Below are 18,799 nucleotides of genomic sequence, written 5' to 3'. Positions count from 1 at the left end.
AATTTCCAGCAATTACAAATGATACATGCAAATGGCACAGCTGAATGATTACCAAATACTGCACATTGTAATCAGTATGGTGAACTATAAAATAAAGACACAATATTCTGGCCACTGCCTCACAAGAGTGTGAAAAAACATACATTTTACAAACATATACATACATATCTGCCAGTGATCTGGATACAAACACAGAAAAGTGGACATGTGAATGGTAATAAAATAAAATACTACAAGAAAATAAAAACAAATAAAGAAACAAAAAACACCCACTTAAATGAGCTTATGCTAAATTAGACTTAATACATGTTCACATGTGTGGAGCTTGTTCATCGGAGCCAAAAGTTCTAAGCTACCCCGTACTTTAGCAGTGACAGGTACTTTGAAAAATACGGCTATCCCAGTGCATCACTTTCAAAAGACGATTATGAAGCTCTCAACCATGGCACTGATTCAGGTATGAATTAAGCCAATCACTTTTTCAGGAGCACAATGTAAGAAAAGAAAAATGTGATATAATGGAACTAAATGAGAAATATCACACAGAAACGGGAAAATTTGATCTGTTAAAGTTGCTGTCCACTTTTGGGGCAATTTTTGGGGGGTTGTCCTCTACTTCACAACCCCAGCTTAATCAATGCAGGACCCAAATTAAAATCAAAACAATCTGTACTCACCTCTTTCAGCGGCATTGTTCCAGCGATGTCAGCACTATTGTTTGGCTGCAGACAATGAGCGGCTACTAGTGATGAACGAATATACTCGTTACTCGAGATTTGTCGAGCACGCTCGGGGGTCCTCCGAGTATTTTTTAGTGCTCGGAGATTTAGTTTTTCTTGCTGCAGCTGAATGATTTACATCTGTTAGCCAGCTTGATTACATGTGGGGATTCCCTAGCAACCAGGCAACCCCCACATGTACTTATGCTGGCTAACAGATGTAAATCATTCAGCTGCAGCAATAAAATCTAAATCTCAGAGCACTAAAAAATACTCAGAGGACCCCCAAGCATGCTCCAGAAATCTCGAGTAACGAGTATATTCGCTCATCACTAGTGGCTACTCATCAACTGCAGCTCATTGACATTCCGTCAAGGTGGATGTCCTTCTGACCGTAAAGGCTGCAGCTGATGAGCGCCCACCCATTGGCTGCAGCTGCCACTTGACACAACAATGTCATGTCTCTGCCTAGAATAGTGCTGTTGTAAGAGGGACACTGTTTTTATTTTCATTTAGGTCCTGAATTGATTAAGCAGAAGTTATCCGGCAGTGTACAACCTCTACATATGCATATGCTAATCAATATGTCGTTTCATTACATATTTTGCACCATTTTGCTTTTCCTTGCTCTTTGCTTCCTTCTACATTCAACTTTAATGTGGCTTGTGGTCATAAATCAGCTGAGGAGCTCAGAAAAAGACAGATAAGTGTTATAAATTCCCCGTCAGACTGTCATAGCACTGCTATAACAGTGCTGACTGACGCATTCTCAGTTAACTCATTCTGCACAGAGGCAATAGAAGGCAAATGGTGGAAAAATTTTAATGAAATCCAATTACAAAAAAGAAAAAAAGATTTTTATCTTTTATTACTTGCATTTAAGAAAATAAAATGTCCCCAAAGGTACACAACCCTTTTAACTGTCAGATATTAAACTCAATTACATAAATAGCATCAATCTGCACAATAGACAGTCTTTATCCAAAACGGCAGAGACAGTCACAGAAATGCTGAGGCACTAAGATGTTATGTGAAAAGAAACAAAAAATGTAATAAACATTAAGAAAATGAGGAAAAAAGAAAAGAAAATGAAAAGAAGGAAACTGAAAGCTAAAAAGCGATTGAAGCACAAAAAAAAGCAGGAACAAAACAGACAGGAACTAACTTTCAAATTCATGGTCACTGAGGGGACTGCTGAGACCAGAATCTGCAAAGAACAGTAAATAAAGAAATAAAAACAACTTGCCTTTTAATGTCTTTTTTCACATTCACAAGAACACATAGTGGGCTACATTAACAACAAAGACATTCACTTTGGGTCTGTCTATTGTGAGATGCGAGAGCTTGTGACATACCAGCACATTGGCATGAATGAAATCGGCAAAAACTGTAAATAAGATTATAGTGCACATCATAATCTACTGTAATTGCAAAAATATAAGTAATGTGGCAAATCCATCTCAAACACTGCCTTGTCTTTATCTGAGTAGTCACAAGCCAGAGTGATTAGTCAGGGTGCTATCGTTCTAGTTCTGTTGTTACTCAGCCATTTTATCCATAGCGGGAACCATCCAGTACTGTATGTTATATAAAATACGGTACTATACTTGTATGTATAATAGAATAAATACAACCATAATTACAAATTATAAAACATGAAAAGTCTGCAACTGTTGATTAAAGCTGTTCATGTTCAATTCATTACCTCTTTTTGCTCAATTAAGAGGCATAAAATGAAAGATATTACCAATGATTGCATTATTTTTTATTTGAAAAATGATTCTAAATATTGTTTATGTTTAATGCCACATGTATTTTCACAAATAAGTAAATGCAAACAGTGTAAATGTAATGGTAGTCCTTTAAGAGGACTTTTCACCAGTTTGAGCTTGTTAAACTGGCCACATCACGGAATAGTGCCTGCAGAGCTAAGTAAAATGTTTCTCTTTTTAAATTTCTCCTCTCTGTGGCAGAGATATTAGCTTGTAAATTTTAGATTATAGCTCAACTGAGCATTACCAGGGATTTGTCTCTGTGGGCGTGTACTTTTACCCCTGAATGAGGTTGACCAATCATAAGCAGGCACATAAGGGAAAAAACACCCTCCTCTACTCATTGATGTCTGCGTTATGTTGAAACGCAGACATAAGTTACAAACACTTCCAGATCTCATCTCAAGACAGTCAGTGTAAGGAGGGAAGGGTCAGAGCTGACAACATTCATGTGGAGCAATAGTTTGAACACACCTAGTTGTTTTACAACATGTTGAAATGGATTGAAAAATTCCATTAAATAATGTCATGGTCTTATACGCCACTTGGCGTCATTTGAGCTAACTGTAGTTGGCAAAATGTCTTATGCATTTGATATTAAGGCTCCGACATCAATTTCATAGAAAATGTAAGAGCAGAATAGAAAAAGTACAATATGGGCAAAGACATCTACACAGCTGACTCAGTTACACAAGTGCTCTCAGGAAAAATGGGTCAAAATGCCAGCAAGTTATTGAGAGTAACTTATGAAAGTCTATCAGTATCTCTGGTGCACCAGGGCAGTGAAGGGGTTAATGTAAGAATTCTTAATTATGAACAGCATTGGAGGTGTTAATATCTGTATATGTGGTAATCTGGGTTAGTGAGAGCGTTCATTTCAGTATACTTGGTGGCCTACGGTAGCAAAATTTTTAATATAAGTTTAATGTAAGGAACTTTGTTGGTCTCCCCTTGGCATTTCTCGTGTTTAGCTACCTCACAACCTGGAATTTCACGTTTTTTTGCGGGTTTGCATCAGTTCATGAAAAGAACATGTCTACAACTGTAAACATTTGGATTTCTTTTATTGTGAAGCAAACAATAAATAGGACAAAAAAAACTGAAAACTTCAGGGTACATAAAGTCAGTACTTTGTAGATTCTCCTTTTGCAGCAATTACAGCTGCAACTCGCCTTGGATAAGGCTCTATGAGCATTCCACATCTTGCCATTGGGAGTTTTTTCCCATTCCTCATGGCAAAACTGCTCCAGCTCTTTCAAGTTAGATTGTTTCTGCTTCCCCCATCATATCCCTTCCCCTTTCCCACCTCCCTTTGCCTCCCTCCCCTACCCACCCCTCTTAACTACCCTGTTCTAGTTGAAAAATCCAATAAATCTTTTGAAAAAGATTGTTTCCGCTAGTGAACAGCAATCTTCAAGTCTGACCACAGTTTTTCAATTGGATTAAGGTCTGGGCTTTGACTAGGCCACTCCAAAACATTTACATGTTTCCCATTAAACCACTTGAGTGTTGCTTTAGCAGTTTACTTTGGGTCATTGTCTTGTTGGAAGATGAACCTCCATACCAGTCTCAAGTCACTGACAGACTGAATCAGCTTTTGCTCAAGAATATCCCTGTATTTCGCACCATCTATCTTCCTCTCGACTCGGACTATTTTCCCTGTCCCTGCTGCTGAAAAAGATCCCTAGAGCATGGAGGTGCCACCACCATGTTTGACTGTGGGGATGGTGTTCTCAGGGTGATGAGCTGTGATAATTTTGCGCCAGACATAGCATTTACCTTGGTGGCCAAAATGTTCAAGTTTTGTTTCATCTGACCACAACATATTCCTCCATTTGAAGAGTCTCCTACATGTCTTTTGAGAATCTGAAAACAAGCCTTACAATGTTTGTGCGTGAGCAAAGGGTTTTTTTCTGTTCACTCTTCCATAAATGCCACCTCTATGGTGGACAGATACTCCAGTCTCTGCTTGGGAACTCTGCAGCTCCTTCAAGGATTACCTTTGGTCTCTGTGCTGCCTCTCTGAGTAATGCAATAAAGAAAAGTGATCAGCTCACCTATCATCGAGTGCACAGGATCTTACAACCCAGGTTGAAGCACTCCATGTAGAAAAACAAAAAAATGGATCCAGCACCTCTGTTAAAATCCCAGAGTTTATTTTATGCTTTAAAACATAGTATCAGGGTAAAGTTCACACTTGACATAGATTGTATATCATATCCGGGAGATAGTCCCACGAGAAAATCAATAACAGGGTAGATGTGTTTGAAGCGATTCTTCTTAATCATAACCTGATTTCTAAAGTGCAATTCAAACAAAATATAGAAAACTATCTCCAGGTAACCACACCTATATATACATGTTTCATTAATCTAATTATAGGTAGTGTTGAGCCACGCCCCTACTGTTCGGTTCATCGAATTGGGGCGTGTTCGACGAATGTTCGTCGAACCCCATTGAAACCAATGGCAGGCAAACACAAACACATACAAACACATAGAAAGACATAGAAAACACCCTAAAAGGTGTCCAAAAGCTGGCAAACTGCTCAGAAGACACAACAAACACATGGAAAAGTCACAAGTACATATAGTCATGCTAAAAGAAAAGAGGTAGAGGAGTAAAAGGAGGAGATACACATATAGGCATGTCATGCCCTTCTAAAATCAAGAAAGGCTGGAGTAGAAATCTAAAATCAGCCTACCAACACCCAGACGTCGTGACAAAAAATAAAAAAAAAGAAATATCTTTAGGTAGAATGGCGTGTCCATTCAGAACACTTTCCTTAGAAGACGTAGTGGTACCCCCGTTCGGAGTCGTGCCAAAAAAGGAACCCAATACATTCAGACTAATTCACCATTTGTCCTATCCAAGGGGCAGGTCTGTAAACGACAACATCGACGCGGAACCAAGTACAGTACTATATACTGTACCTCCTTTGACGAGGCAATCAGGCGGGTCAAGAAGTTGGGAAGGGGCGTTCTGGTTACTATCTATGCCTCCGAATAGTGTGCGCCTATTGGGCTGCTTCTGTGAAGGAGCATACTACATAGATCACTGTTTGCCCATCGGGTGCTCCGTATCCTGCTCACTATTAGAGGCGTTTAGTTGCGTCCTCGAATGGGTCGTCATGGACGTTTCTAAGGGGACACATATTATCCATTAACTCGACGACTTCTTATGCCTGGGCCCAAAAGATTTGCCACAGTGTGAATACACGCGGTAGTCCACCTGTGAGAAGGAGAGAGCTGGAGGGAGAGCGGACACCCAGAGCCAAAAGGTTAGAATGAAAAAGGAAGAAGGCGGTGTAGCTTGCTTCATGGGTGGGGTACTCTGCTGAGTAGTAGAAATTGCTACTAGGCCCAAAGTATTGCCTGGGCTAGATGCCGTTAAAATTAGTAATTAGATAAATAGGCGGTGCAGCTTGCTTCATGGGTGGGGTACTCTGCTGAGTAGCACAAAATGCTACTAGGCCCAAAAGGATTTCCTGGGCTAGATGCAGTTAAAAAATTATTAATTAGGTAAACAGGCGGTGTAGCTTGCTTCATGGGCGGGCTACTCTGCTGACTAGCAGACACTGAAGCTTTGGAGCAGACCTCTGCATCCCAGGCCATAGTATGAGTAAACAGCTCTGCAGACTCAACCATCTGTGTTACCCCAAGCCATAGTGTATGCAGTTTTTAAAGGTTAAAAGGGAGTGGGAGCGACCGCACCCACCTGGAATTGACTATGCCAACGTCATGTAAAACACAGCAAGGAGACTCCAAAAAAAGTCTCCATTTTTTTCCAAAAAATTGGGCCACAGACACCACTTAAGTAGCATCAATTTCGCCAGAGTTTCTTAAAATGGTTGGTGAGGTGATTTTCAAAAATCATCAAGCGTTTAGTCTCTCCAGGATGACACAGGGGTAGAAGTCCTTGCAGATCCAGGATTTGTTCATCTTGATGAACGTTAGTCTGTCTACATTGTCACTGGACAGCCGCGTGCGCATATCTGTCAGCACACCACCAGCAGCGCTGAACACACGTGCAGAGAGAACGCTGGCTGCGGGGCATGACAAGATCTCCAAGGTCTGAGTGGCGAGCTCAGGCCATTTTTCCAGATTGGAATCCCAAAATGAGCAAGGGTCCAGTTCCACAGTCATGCCATCGATGTTAACATAGAGATACTCCTGTACCATCCTCTCTAAGCGTTGGCTATTCGTCAGACTTCTTGTCTCCTGTGGCCTTGCAAAGGATGGTCTAAAAAATTCTTGAAACGATTGGAAAAAATTGCTGTTACCACCAAATATGATGTTACTGTTACGGTTTGAGTGATGACTCCACAGTCCCATGGTTGGCTAGTTAGAACTCAGAGATTCACTACGTGCACCACTGGTGTTTTGTGGAAAAGCAGATGTAAGATTCTGTAACAGTCTCTGCTGATACTCCTGCATGCGTGAATCCCTTTCTATGGCAGGAATTATTTCACCAAATTTACTTTTGTACCCGGGATGTAAGAGTGTGGCAACCCAGTAGTCGGCATTACTTCGGATTCTGACAATCCGAGGATCATGTTGCAGGTAGTGCAGCAAGAAGGCACTCATGTGTCTTGCACATCCAGGAGGACCAAGTCCTTGTTGTCTTGGTGGTCGGCGAGGTGAGAATCATGCTTCCTTCCTCTGCCCTCTTCCCCCAACCTCGCACAACAGAAATTTGAACAAGGTCTCCCTCATCTGATGAGTCTTCCATGCCCAGCGCCAGTTCTTCCTCCACTTCTTCCTCGGCTCCTGCACCTTTCTCAACAGTTTGGCTGCTACCATGCGCCCTCGCTAATCCCTCTCCCCAACCCTCCAATGCCAGCCACCTTGGTGCTGCCGACCATCTGGACCTTGGAGATATTATCCCTTCCGCATATGACTTCTGTTCCTCCTCCTCTTGTCCCACCACCTGACTCCGAATACTGTGTAAGGTGTGCTCCAGCATGTAAATGACCGGAATAGTCATGCTGATAATGGCATCGTCAGCTCTAAACATCTTCGTCGCTAATTCAAAACTGTGCAGAAGGGTGCATAGGTCCCTGATCTGAGACCACTCCTGCAGCGTGTTTTGCCCCACCTCTGGATATCTTTGGCCCAGGCTATATGTCATAACGTATTGCACCAAGGCTTGTCGGTGCTGCCACAGTCGCTGCAACATGTGCAGAGTTGAATTCCACTGTGTGGGCACATCGCATTTCAGCCGGTTCAACTTGCAGGCCCAACGACTTCTGTAGAGATGTAAGTCATTGAACTGCAGGATGCGAACGGCAGAAGTAAGCTCACAGCGACCGTGCCCTCTGCAGAAGCCTATCTAGTCCGGGATAGTGGGATAAAAATTGTTTTTTTATCCCACTGGTTCAAAACGTGAGCCATACAAGGCACGTGTGTGACATAGCCCCAGAGAGAAGGGCTGCACCCAGGTTTGCAGCATTGTCGCACACGGCATTTCCTGGCTGCAGGTTCAGTGGAGACAACCATTGATGGAACTCGGTCTCCAGAGCTGACCACAACTCCCCAGCTGTGTGACTCACATTTCCCAGACATTTCAATGTAAACACTGCCTGATGCCGTTGAGCCCTGGTGACAGCATAGTAAGGAGGTGTGCAGGATTCCTTCTGCGCAGTTAGAACACGGGTGGCATTACCAGACAGGCTTTGGGTGCAGATGAAGGACCGAGAGGAGTTTGAGGAGGCAGAAGCAGTGGAGGAACTTAGAGATACAGAGGATCGACGAGCACCTCATAGGGACGGCAAGACTTGGACAGCAGCCCCTTCTCCTGATGTCACCATAGTTACCCATTGCCCAGTCACTGACATGTAACGCCCCGTCTATGTCTACTCGTCCAAGTGTCTGTGGTGAAATGCACCCTGTCACACACAGAGTTTCTCAAGGAAGCAGTGATGTTGTGGGTGAAATGCTGGTGTAGCGCAGGCACACCTTTCTTTGAGAAGTAGTGGCGACTGGGCATCTGGTACTGGGGCACTGCGACGGACATAAGGTCTCGAAAATCCTCTGTGTCCACCAGGCGGAAAGGCAGCATTTCTGTAGGCAACAGCTTGCAGATGGTGAAATTCAACCTCTTAGCTTTGTAATGGCTAGGAGGAAATGGTCTTTTACTTGTCCACATCAGAGGGACTGAGGGCTGGCTGCTGTGCTTAGACAGGGTTGAGTAGGGTGTCCACGGCAAACTGCTGGTCTGTGAGGAAGGTGCAGGCAGAGAAATTATGTTTCCTTGATCAAAATGTGGTGGTCTCGATGTCGGAGAGCGCTCAACACCAGCAGGTGTTTCCACTTGCAAATCTACTGATGACCTACCAATCACACTGGCTGTTGTGGATAAAGAGGTGGAAGGTCTGCGTTCAAAACCATGTGCGACTGCTGTCCCCACAGTCACAGAGGATGAAGAGGCCGCGGATGCACTTGATGGGGCAGACAGTGGTTGGCCGGCCCACTAGGCCGCATTGTAGCACAGTGAGCTTCCTACTGCAACTTATGCCTCATATCCATGTGACGGTTCATGCATGAAGTATTCAAACTATTCATTTTTTGGCCTCTACAGAGATTTTGGTGACAAATCTTACAGACAACATGAGTTGGGTCATAATTTGCGATCTCAAAAAAAGGCTTAGAGCCCATGTGACCTGAAGAGCCACCACAACTTGTGCTCAGAGGCACAGTTGTGGTTGAGGATGCAGTTTGTGATGTGCTTCCAGTACTCAGTCTCTGTCCAGGAAGGCACAACCTAACCTCGTCGTCAGACTCGTCACTAGCATCCTCCTCCACCTCCTCTGCTGACCTCATGGACTGGCGGACTGTGAGTTGTCAGTAAGTGGGGTCTCCAACCTCGTCATCTTCACACCCGTCGTCCTCAGAGCCAACCTCTTCCTGCGCTGACCAAAAAGTCAAGTTTTCGTTCCAATCAGGTATCTCAGTCTCATCATCATCTTCCTCATTGTCTCCACCAACAGGAGTTACAGTTTGCGAACAAGGGTCTACATTATGCTCAGAACCTTTTTCATCTGGGCCTGGATCCGACTCACAAAGATTCTGGGCATCAGTGCAGATCATTTCCTCATCTGGATTCACAGAAGCTCTGAAGCAGACCTCTGATTTCCAGGCTATAGTATGAGTAAACAGCTCTGCAGACTCAACCATCTGTGTTACCCCATACTCAGATGGGCGGCTGGAGACTTGGGAGCTCTGAGGAAGCAAGTGCGATTGGGGTGACTGGAGTAATTGTGATGTTGAAGTTGAGGTGGAGGAGAGCCCACTTGAACGAGCACTTGATATCCGTTCAAGCATCTGCTGTTTTTGTGCCTCATCTGGAATTTGTAGCGATGCTCGTAGCGATGGCCGTAAGAAAGGGATCATATCAGATTATCCACGAAAAGAAGTAGACATCTTACTTTGGCTGCAAGATGGTCTTTCCTCTGCAGATGTTACTGTTGCTTTACCACCTACCCCACTGACACAACCTTTTGTCCCTTTCCAACATGCCTATTCCCCTTTCTACCAGCAGCAGTCCTTTTGCCACTCATTTTAGTGCTTAACTAATTGGCAACTCTGTATCTGTAGTTGTTGGCACAACAACCGATGGATGAAAACCGAGCAGAACTGAGTGTCCAAACTGTGGTACTAGGCCCAAAACTAATAACTGAATTAGATGCAGTGAAAATTGAGATACACAGACGGTGTAGCTTCAAAGGCAGGCTACTCCGCTGATGTGCAGACACTGCTCCTAGGCCCAAAACGTTTTACTGGGTTAGATGCAGTAAAAATTTAGATACACAGGCGGTGTAGCTCCACAGGAGGGCTACTCCGTTGATGTGCAGACACTGCTACTAAGCCCAAAACTATTTACTGGGTTAGATGCAGTAAAAATTTAGATATACAGGCGGTGTAGCTAGCTTCACAGGCGGGCTACTCCCCTGACGTGCAGACATTGCTCCTAGGCCCAAAACGATTTACTGGGTGAGATGCAGTAAAAATTTAGATACACAGGCAGTGTAGCTTCACAGGCGGGCTACTCCGCTGACATGCAGACACTGCTACTAAGCCCAAAACGATTAACAGGGTTAGATGCAGTAAAAATTTAGATACACAGGCGGTGTAGCTAGCTTCACAGGCGGGCTACTCCGCTGACGTGCAGACACTGCTCCTAGGCCCAAAACGATTTACTGGGTTAGATGCAGTAAAAATTTAGATACACAGGCAGCGTAGCTTTACAGGCGGGCTACTCTGCTGACGTGCAGACACTGCTACTAAGCGCAAAACGATTTACTGGGTTGGATGCAGTAAAAATTTAGATACACAGGCGGTGTAGCTGGCTTCACAGGTGGGCTACTCCGCTGACGTGCAGACACTGCTACTAGGCCAAAAACGATTTACTGGGTTAGATGCAGTAAAAATTTAGATACAAAGGCCGTCTAGCTTCACAGGCGGGCTACTCCGCTGACGTGCAGACACTGCTACTAAGCCCAAAACGATTTACTGGGTTAGATGCAGTAAAAATTTAGATACACAGGCGGTCTAGCTTCACAGGCGGGCTACTCCGCTGACGTGCAGACACTGCTACTAAGCCCAAAACGATTTACTGAGTTAGATGCAGTAAGAATTTAGATACACAGGCAGTGTAGCTAGCTTCACATGCGGGCTACTCCGCTGACGTGCAGACACTGCTACTAAGCCCAAAACGATTTACTGGGTTAAATGCAGTAAAAATTTAGATACACAGGCAGTGTAGCTTCACAGGCGGGCTACTCCGCTGATGTGCAGACACAGCTACTAAGCCCAAAACTATTTACTGGGTTAGATGCAGTAAAAATTTAGATACACAGGAGGTGCAGCTTCACAGGTGGGCTACTCCGCTGACGTGCAGACACTGCTCCTAGGCCCAAAACGATTTACTAGGTTAGATGCAGTAAAAATGTAGATACACAGGCAGTGTAGCTTCACAGGCGGGCTACTCCGCTGATGTGCAGACACTGCTACTAAGCCCAAAACGATTTACTGGGTTAGATGCAGTAAAAATTTAGATACACAGGCGGTGTAGCTTCACAGGCGGGCTACACTGCTGACGTGCAGACACTGCTACTAAGCCCAAAACAATTTACTGGGTTAGATGCAGTAAAAATTTAGATACACAGGCGGTGCAGCTTCACAGGTGGGCTACTCCGCTGACGTGCAGACACTGCTCCTAGGCCCAAAACGATTTACTGGGTTAGATGCAGTAAAAATGTAGATACACAGGCAGTGTAGCTTCACAGGCGGGCTACTCCGCTGACATGCAGACACTGCTACTAAGCCCAAAACGATTTACTGGGTTAGATGCAGTACAAATTTATATACACAGGCAGTGTAGCTAGCTTCACAGGCAGGCTACTCAGATGACTACCAGACAATGCTACTAGCCCAAAAGGATTGGCTGAGCTAGATTACACCAAATGCAGTGACAGTGGCACAGACCTGCCTGGCAAAAAGTGCTATGAACTGCTGTAACCTACCCTGAAAAGGGCTGATATTACAACTAGTCCTGACTCCTCCCTAAACCTATCTCTCTGACAATTTGCTCCAAAAAAACACTCTTAAGGTACCGTCACACTTGGCAACTTTGCAACGAGAACGACAACAATCCGTGACGTTGCAGCGTCCTGGATAGCGATCTCGTTGTGTTTGACACGCAGCAGCGATCTGGATCCCGCTGTGCCATCGCTGGTCGGAGCTAGAAGTCCAGAACTTTATTTCGTTGCCAGGTCGGCGTGTATCGTCATGTTTGACATCAAAAGCAACGACGCCAGCAACGTTTTACATGGAGCTAACAACTAGCGAGAACGATAAGTGAGTCGCCGTTACGTCACTGGATCGCTCCGGCATCGTTCTGGAGTTGCTGTGTTTGACGTCTCTACAGCGACCTAAACAGCGACGCTCCAGCAATCTAGTTTAGGTCGGCTCTTTGTCTATATCGCTGCAGCGTCGCTGAGTGTGACGGTACCTTTAGTCTGTATAGCACCCACAGCAGCAGCGGTGCCGTCTAACACTAAGCTGCAACAGTGAGGAAATGGTGGCGACGGGGCAAATGGCTGGTTCTTATAGGGCAAGGACATGTGACATACACAGCCAATGACACATGCCCTTGCTTGTGTGCATCACATGCACATTGCTGTGTGTGTGTGCACTGCTGATAGGCTGAGAGACTGCACCGCCCCTCTGTAAATGCGTGAAAAAAAAAATGGAGATCGGCGTTATTTCAGCACAGATCTATCCCCCGCCCCCCTCCCACTATACACTGGAACAGTCTATTAACAATGATAAACAGTTTTAATGTGAAAATCAAGCGAGGCTTTTGCTGAACGAACAGTTATCGAACAGAAACTCGAACAGCCGAATTTTAAGCAAATTGTTCGAGTTCGTCGAACGACTCGAACACCGCCCAAAACAGCTCGAATTTGAAATTGGCGAACAGTTCGACTAGAACACCGCTCATCTCTAATTATAAGGTGCAGCACCTGTGATGTGGATAGAGAAAAACACAGAAATCATGATAAAATCATACATCTGATTAAAAAAAAACCATAGAGAGAAATGTTGCTGATGATTATATTATATAGGATCAGTCCTAGGCCCCCTACTCTTCTCGTTGTATACTGCCCCTATTGGACAAACAATCAGTAGATTTGGTTTCCAGTACCATCTCTATGCTGACGACACCCAATTATACACTTCTGCTCCTGATATCACACCAACCTTTTTAGAAAACACCAGTGATTGTCTTACCGCTGTCTCTAACATCATGTCCTCCCTCTATCTGAAACTAAACCTGTCAAAAACTGAGCTCCTCGTGTTCTCTCCCTCTACTAACCTACCTTTGCCTGACATTGCCATCTCCGTGTGCGGTTCCACCATTACTCCAAAGCAACATGCCCGCTGCCTTGGGGTCATCCTTGATTCTGACCTTTCATTCACCCCCTACATCCGATCACTGGCTCGCTCTTCTTACCTGCATCTCAAAAACATTTCTAGAATTCGCCCTTTTCTTACTTTCGACTCTGCAAAAACTCTAACTGTTTCACTTATTCATTCTCGTCTGGACTATTGTAACTCTCTACTAATCGGCCTCCCTCTTGCAAAACTCTCCCCGCTCCAATCTGTCCTGAATGCTGCAGCCAGGATCATATTCCTCACCAACCGTTACACCGATGCCTCTACCCTGTGCCAGTCATTACACTGGCTACCCATCCACTCCAGAATCCAGTACAAAACTACTACCCTCATCCACAAAGCACTCCATGGCTCAACACCACCCTACATCTCCTCCCTGGTATCAGTCTACCACCCTACCCGTGCCCTCCGCTCCGCTAATGACCTCAGGTTAGCATCCTCAATAATCAGAACCTCCCACTCCCGTCTCCAAGACTTTACACGTGCTGCGCCGATTCTTTGGAATGCACTACCTAGGTTAATACGATTAATCCCCAATCCCCACAGTTTTAAGCGTGCCCTAAAAACTCATTTGTTCAGACTGGCCTACCGCCTCAATGCATTAACCTAACGATCCCTGTGTGGCCTATTTATAATTAAAAAAAAAAAGGTTCCTCGCATCATGTTCTCATACACTTTATGCAGTATTAGCCCTCTGTGTCTGTACTGCTACATACTTAGGCAGTTAACTGGTTCATGCAGCTTTACGTGAACACCTGAGCCTTACACTATAGCTGGTCCGAATAACTAAAGCAATTGTTACCATCCACCTCTCGTGTCTCCCCTTTTCCCCATAGTTTGTAAGCTTGCGAGCAGGGCCCTCACTCCTCCTGGTATCTGTTTTGAACTGTATTTCTGTTATGCTGTAATGTCTATTGTCTGTACAAGTCCCCTCTATAATTTGTAAAGCGCTGCGGAATATGTTGGCGCTATATAAATAAAAATTATTATTATTATTATTATACCCATATTAATAGTGTAGGATCAAATCTGATCTTTTTGCTGGCTCCATTTCTTCTTTTTTCTATTTGGACTGCTCACTGATTAGTGCCCTCCTTCCCTGGTCTGAGAGTTTTGGAGGGCAGCCCTCTCTTGGCATGTTTGTTGTGGTACCATGTTATTTACATGTGATAATGGATTTTATGGGGCTCAGGGGGATAATCAGATTGGGATTTTTTTTATATATATAAACCAACCTTGACTTGTACTTGTCAACAATTTTGTCCCTGACTTGTTTGAAGATCTCCTTGGTCTTCATGGTGGTGTTTCCTTAGTGGTTCCTCTTGCTTAATGGTGTTGCAGCCTATGTGGCCTTTCAGAGAAGGTATGTATATACGGACAGACCATGTGACACTTAGATTGCACACGGTTAGACTTCCTATCACTAAGCATGTGACTTATGAAGTTAATTGCTTGCACCAGAAATTTTTAGGGGGTTTCATAGCAAATTGCCACTATATATGCATATGCCAAGTTTTAGTAATTTTATCCCATAAATTTAATTTATGTCTATATTTTTCTCACTACACCAACTTAGACTATTTAGTGCTGATACATCACACACAAATCAGATTACAAAAATATTTAAACATAGGTTGTAATGTAACAAAATAGGTTAAAAGCCAAGGGGGAGTGGATACTTTCGTAAGCCACTGTAAATATGTAGTAGATGCAGGACCCACCATTGAGACACACAACTCTCAAGAACCAGGGGGTGTTCCAATCACCTCTCAATGACAATGCACGGGCCCAAATATGGAAATATGCAGGTTCTATTGGTAGGATGCACATCTACTACACATGTATGAATTTCCAGTGGTATATGCCTTAATGCACAAGAAGGGAATACACCTTGTGGTTTGGAGCTGGGAGGTGGTTATTCCAGTGTCCCTATAGTATCCCAGCAAAGCCAAGGTGTGTTGCTGTCCTAAATCACTAACAGGAAATTGTTCTTAATATTTGGCTGCCATATTACAGATACATGAAGCGCTCCAGTCACTGTACACTTACCCAACCTAACCTAGGGGCAATGATGCTGTGAATCCAAGAGGTTTTTTTAAGAAAATCACTGCAGAAATTCTTTAACCTTCATTTAATTTATAATGTTTGTATGCAAAAAGGAATATGGCAGAGCAAGCTGTCCGCATGGGTCTACATTATGGACCCAGATTCATCATGCTGTGTTGCTTTTATAAGGCCAAAGAATTCCCCACTTTCATCCTGTACATGTACATCCTATGTTGGAATATGCCATAGTTTCTCTAAAAATAGGAGGAAAAAAACTTTGTGCCTTCATGTAAAAGTGAAGCTAATTGAGGAACATTATAGGCCGTCAGCAGGCTATGGACACCAAGGTCAGCACAGACCTCAATATGGCCGTGTGTGATGTGATTGTATTTCATTTCACAATTAATAAAAATGACAATTTTCGCCATTACCTGGAGTTTGAAAGTTTATCCGTCTCATTTCTACTGGGTCAGTAGGGTGGTGGGGAGGAATCTCTGCATTGTTCAACAGACATTTAGTCCTGGGTTCGGAGTTTTTCCTTTTACTTTAAAAAAGCAAAAAATAAGCAATTATTTTTTCCTTTCAAAAGAAATAAAACCCCACCACACTAAGCATTAATAAGGTGCAAGATGAAATATGCAAAATAACAAGACTGAGTTCTTACCTGTCTGGTTTGCTGTTGATGGGGGCAAATAAGAATAACACATTAAATGGCAATATTACATCAGAAACTAATATGAAAGACAACAAATAAAAAACAAGATGACAAGTATATAATTCATATGCAGAGAATATGCATATACATATAGGCTGCATACACTGTAGGACAAGGCTAAATGGGGAGTCTATGAAATGACAGAAACAGGCATGCACACTTGTTTTCTCACCCATCCTGACCTCACCTAGGTTCCATTAACTGGACGGTTGACGATCAGGGATTCCTTACCTATTACACTCTGATGGTGTAGCCTCTGAAAGAGGGGTGCAGTGTACGTTTTACATTATGGGGGCAGAATTCAGCTGTCCATTTAGTGGACAGGGCAGACACTAATTCTGGATTAGGCTTTTCCTTAATTTTACAAGAAGCTATTTGTAACAATTATCAAGCGATGGCACTGTGCAGATAATACATAGGCCCAATAATTAGCACTCTTGTAACTCATTATTGGCAATATTTGTAAACTATTTTTATTTCACTAATGCGTCCTTTTAAAAGATCCTTCACAATATTACTTGTCTTCTGTCATTTCTATGCCACATGGCTCTGCTACCTAACAAGGCGCTTCCTGGCCTCAACTGCCTGTCAATCAGAATAGTGAGCATCTGGGCAGTTAATGGAGGCCTCTTTCTTTAACCCTCTCAGTTCCGATAATTGTAATGACATCCCGAGGCCAGGTAATGGAGTATGGTGGCCCATTAGGTCCTGCCATAAGCAAGGTCTAACAGGCTGTGTCATTGCAAAATTGACAAATCACATGCACTCCAGTAAAAAAATTGTGAAAATGAAAAAATTGGGTTAAATCAATATTTTAGTGGAACAAAAAATATATGCATATTTTTTTCATTCCACTTTGCATTAATTCCTGTTTTGAATAATTTGAGAATCTATGGGGTATTGTCAAGAGGAAGATGAGAGACACCAGACCCAACAATGCAGGCAAGCTGAATGCTGCTATCAGAACAACCTGGGTTTCCATAACAGCTCAGCAGTGCCACAGACTGATCACCTCCATGACACACTGTATTGATGCAGTAATTGATGCAAAAGGAGCCCCGACCAAGTACTAAGTGCATTTACTGAACATACATTTCAGTAGGCCAACATTTCAGATTTTAAAATCATTTTTCAGGTTGGTGTTATAAAGTATTCTAATTTACTGAGATAATGGCTTTTGAGTTTTCATTGGCTGTAAGCCATAATCATCAACATTAAATGACTGGGAAAGCGTGGATTTGATCTGCGCTGCCAAATAAATGAAGACCCAGAATTGTTCACGCACTAAAGTGTGGTTTATTCAACGCGTTTCAAGGTACAATGGCCTCTTCATCAGGATGCGTATCTTTCCTGGGATACATAGAAACATTCAGGAGTTATTACCTCATAAATGACACTGGTCAGATTAATGGTCATTAAGATAACGATTGTCTCTGTCACTAAGGGGTTAAAGTGATTATGTGCTATCTGTCAGCTTAGCTTTATTTAGACTGCAGAGACCTGTGTGTCCTAAACAGTGCCTTCCCCCCTCCCCCCAATCCCGTAATAAAAAATACCAACAGGCCTGGATGGGTTGAACAGGCCGGTCACAGTTTATTAATTGAAAAGTAAAGAAGGGCAATTACAATTCGCAACGGACTCATCGCTGAAGGCCCCGTCGATGACTGCTGGGCAAGCAAGCCGATGAGCGGTTACGAACCTTTGCCCCCCTCTACCTACCCTTGTGACATAATAAAAATCATCATAATTTTTTTTTTAAATAATTAAAACATTTAACAATCATAGGACAGCACGTTCACAAGTTTAAAAGGGAGGGAGGGTGGGACAACAGCTTCCAAGGGTCAGCCGGGGAGAAAGAGGGAGGCACTGGTCCCGGGCACCTGAATTTAACCCCTGAGGGTGTGGCCGGACTTCCCTTCCTCTTTCTTCCAAGTGGTCCCTTGGGTATCCCAATTATGGCATCACCTGGGGAGTAGTGGGAGGAGGGAATTAGGCACTGCACAATTTCCTTCTAGCTATCCCATAGGGGCTCTGCAGTCAGAGGCACGCACCTTATACAGTACTGTGCCTGCCATTCTGCAGAAACCTAAGGCAGTACATCCATTGCATTTGTCTCAAGTGAAGCGTCAACTTCCTTTTTATCTGAAACTATTCCATCACACAAGGAGTTAAGGAAAAACTAGTGGTGGCAATATTTTCTTTTCTAGGTCAGAACACATCTTGCAGTTAGTGTGTGCAATTACATTATGGGGGATGCATATGGCCTACATTCATGTCCATGTGCACATGGTTTTCAAAAACTATGGTCACACAATTTTGTGGGCAATACATATGTTTTTGATCATGGTCAGAATTTGGTCGGTATTTTCTATCAGTATTTATAAGCCAAAACCAGGAGTGGCTGATAAATACAGAAGTGGTGACGTGTTTCTATTATACTTTTCCTCTGTCCTGATTTTGGCTTACATCAGGAGCCGCATCAAACTGACATGCACTTTAATTTTTTTCAACCAGGTGTTTTTTTTAAAAGATGAAGCAATAAAAATACTGACTATATGAACAGCAAGATGGTTTCCCAATAGAAATAAG

At 43.4% G+C, this 18,799-nt stretch overlaps 1 protein-coding gene across 7 annotated transcripts in view; it reads right to left on the bottom strand.

The window, feature by feature from the left end:
• The window catches only part of PTPRS (protein tyrosine phosphatase receptor type S), a 715,207-nt gene that overhangs the window by 96,741 nt on the left and 599,667 nt on the right, over positions 1–18,799 (bottom strand). For 5 of the 7 annotated variants that reach the window (XM_069767783.1, XM_069767788.1, XM_069767782.1 and 2 more), the window contains 2 exons: positions 15,927–16,039; positions 1,885–1,926 (listed from right to left, as the gene is read on the bottom strand). In XM_069767783.1, coding sequence (XP_069623884.1) covers positions 1,885–1,926; positions 15,927–16,039 — 155 coding nt within the window. The remainder of the gene's footprint in view (positions 1–1,884; positions 1,927–15,926; positions 16,040–18,799) is intronic. The other 2 variants (XM_069767785.1, XM_069767786.1) reach the window with 1 other exon arrangement.

This window comes from Ranitomeya imitator, chromosome 1 (genome assembly GCF_032444005.1).
Source record: "Ranitomeya imitator isolate aRanImi1 chromosome 1, aRanImi1.pri, whole genome shotgun sequence".
NCBI classification, from domain to species: domain Eukaryota; kingdom Metazoa; phylum Chordata; class Amphibia; order Anura; family Dendrobatidae; genus Ranitomeya; species Ranitomeya imitator.
This window is presented reverse-complemented; position numbering and strand designations above follow the sequence as displayed.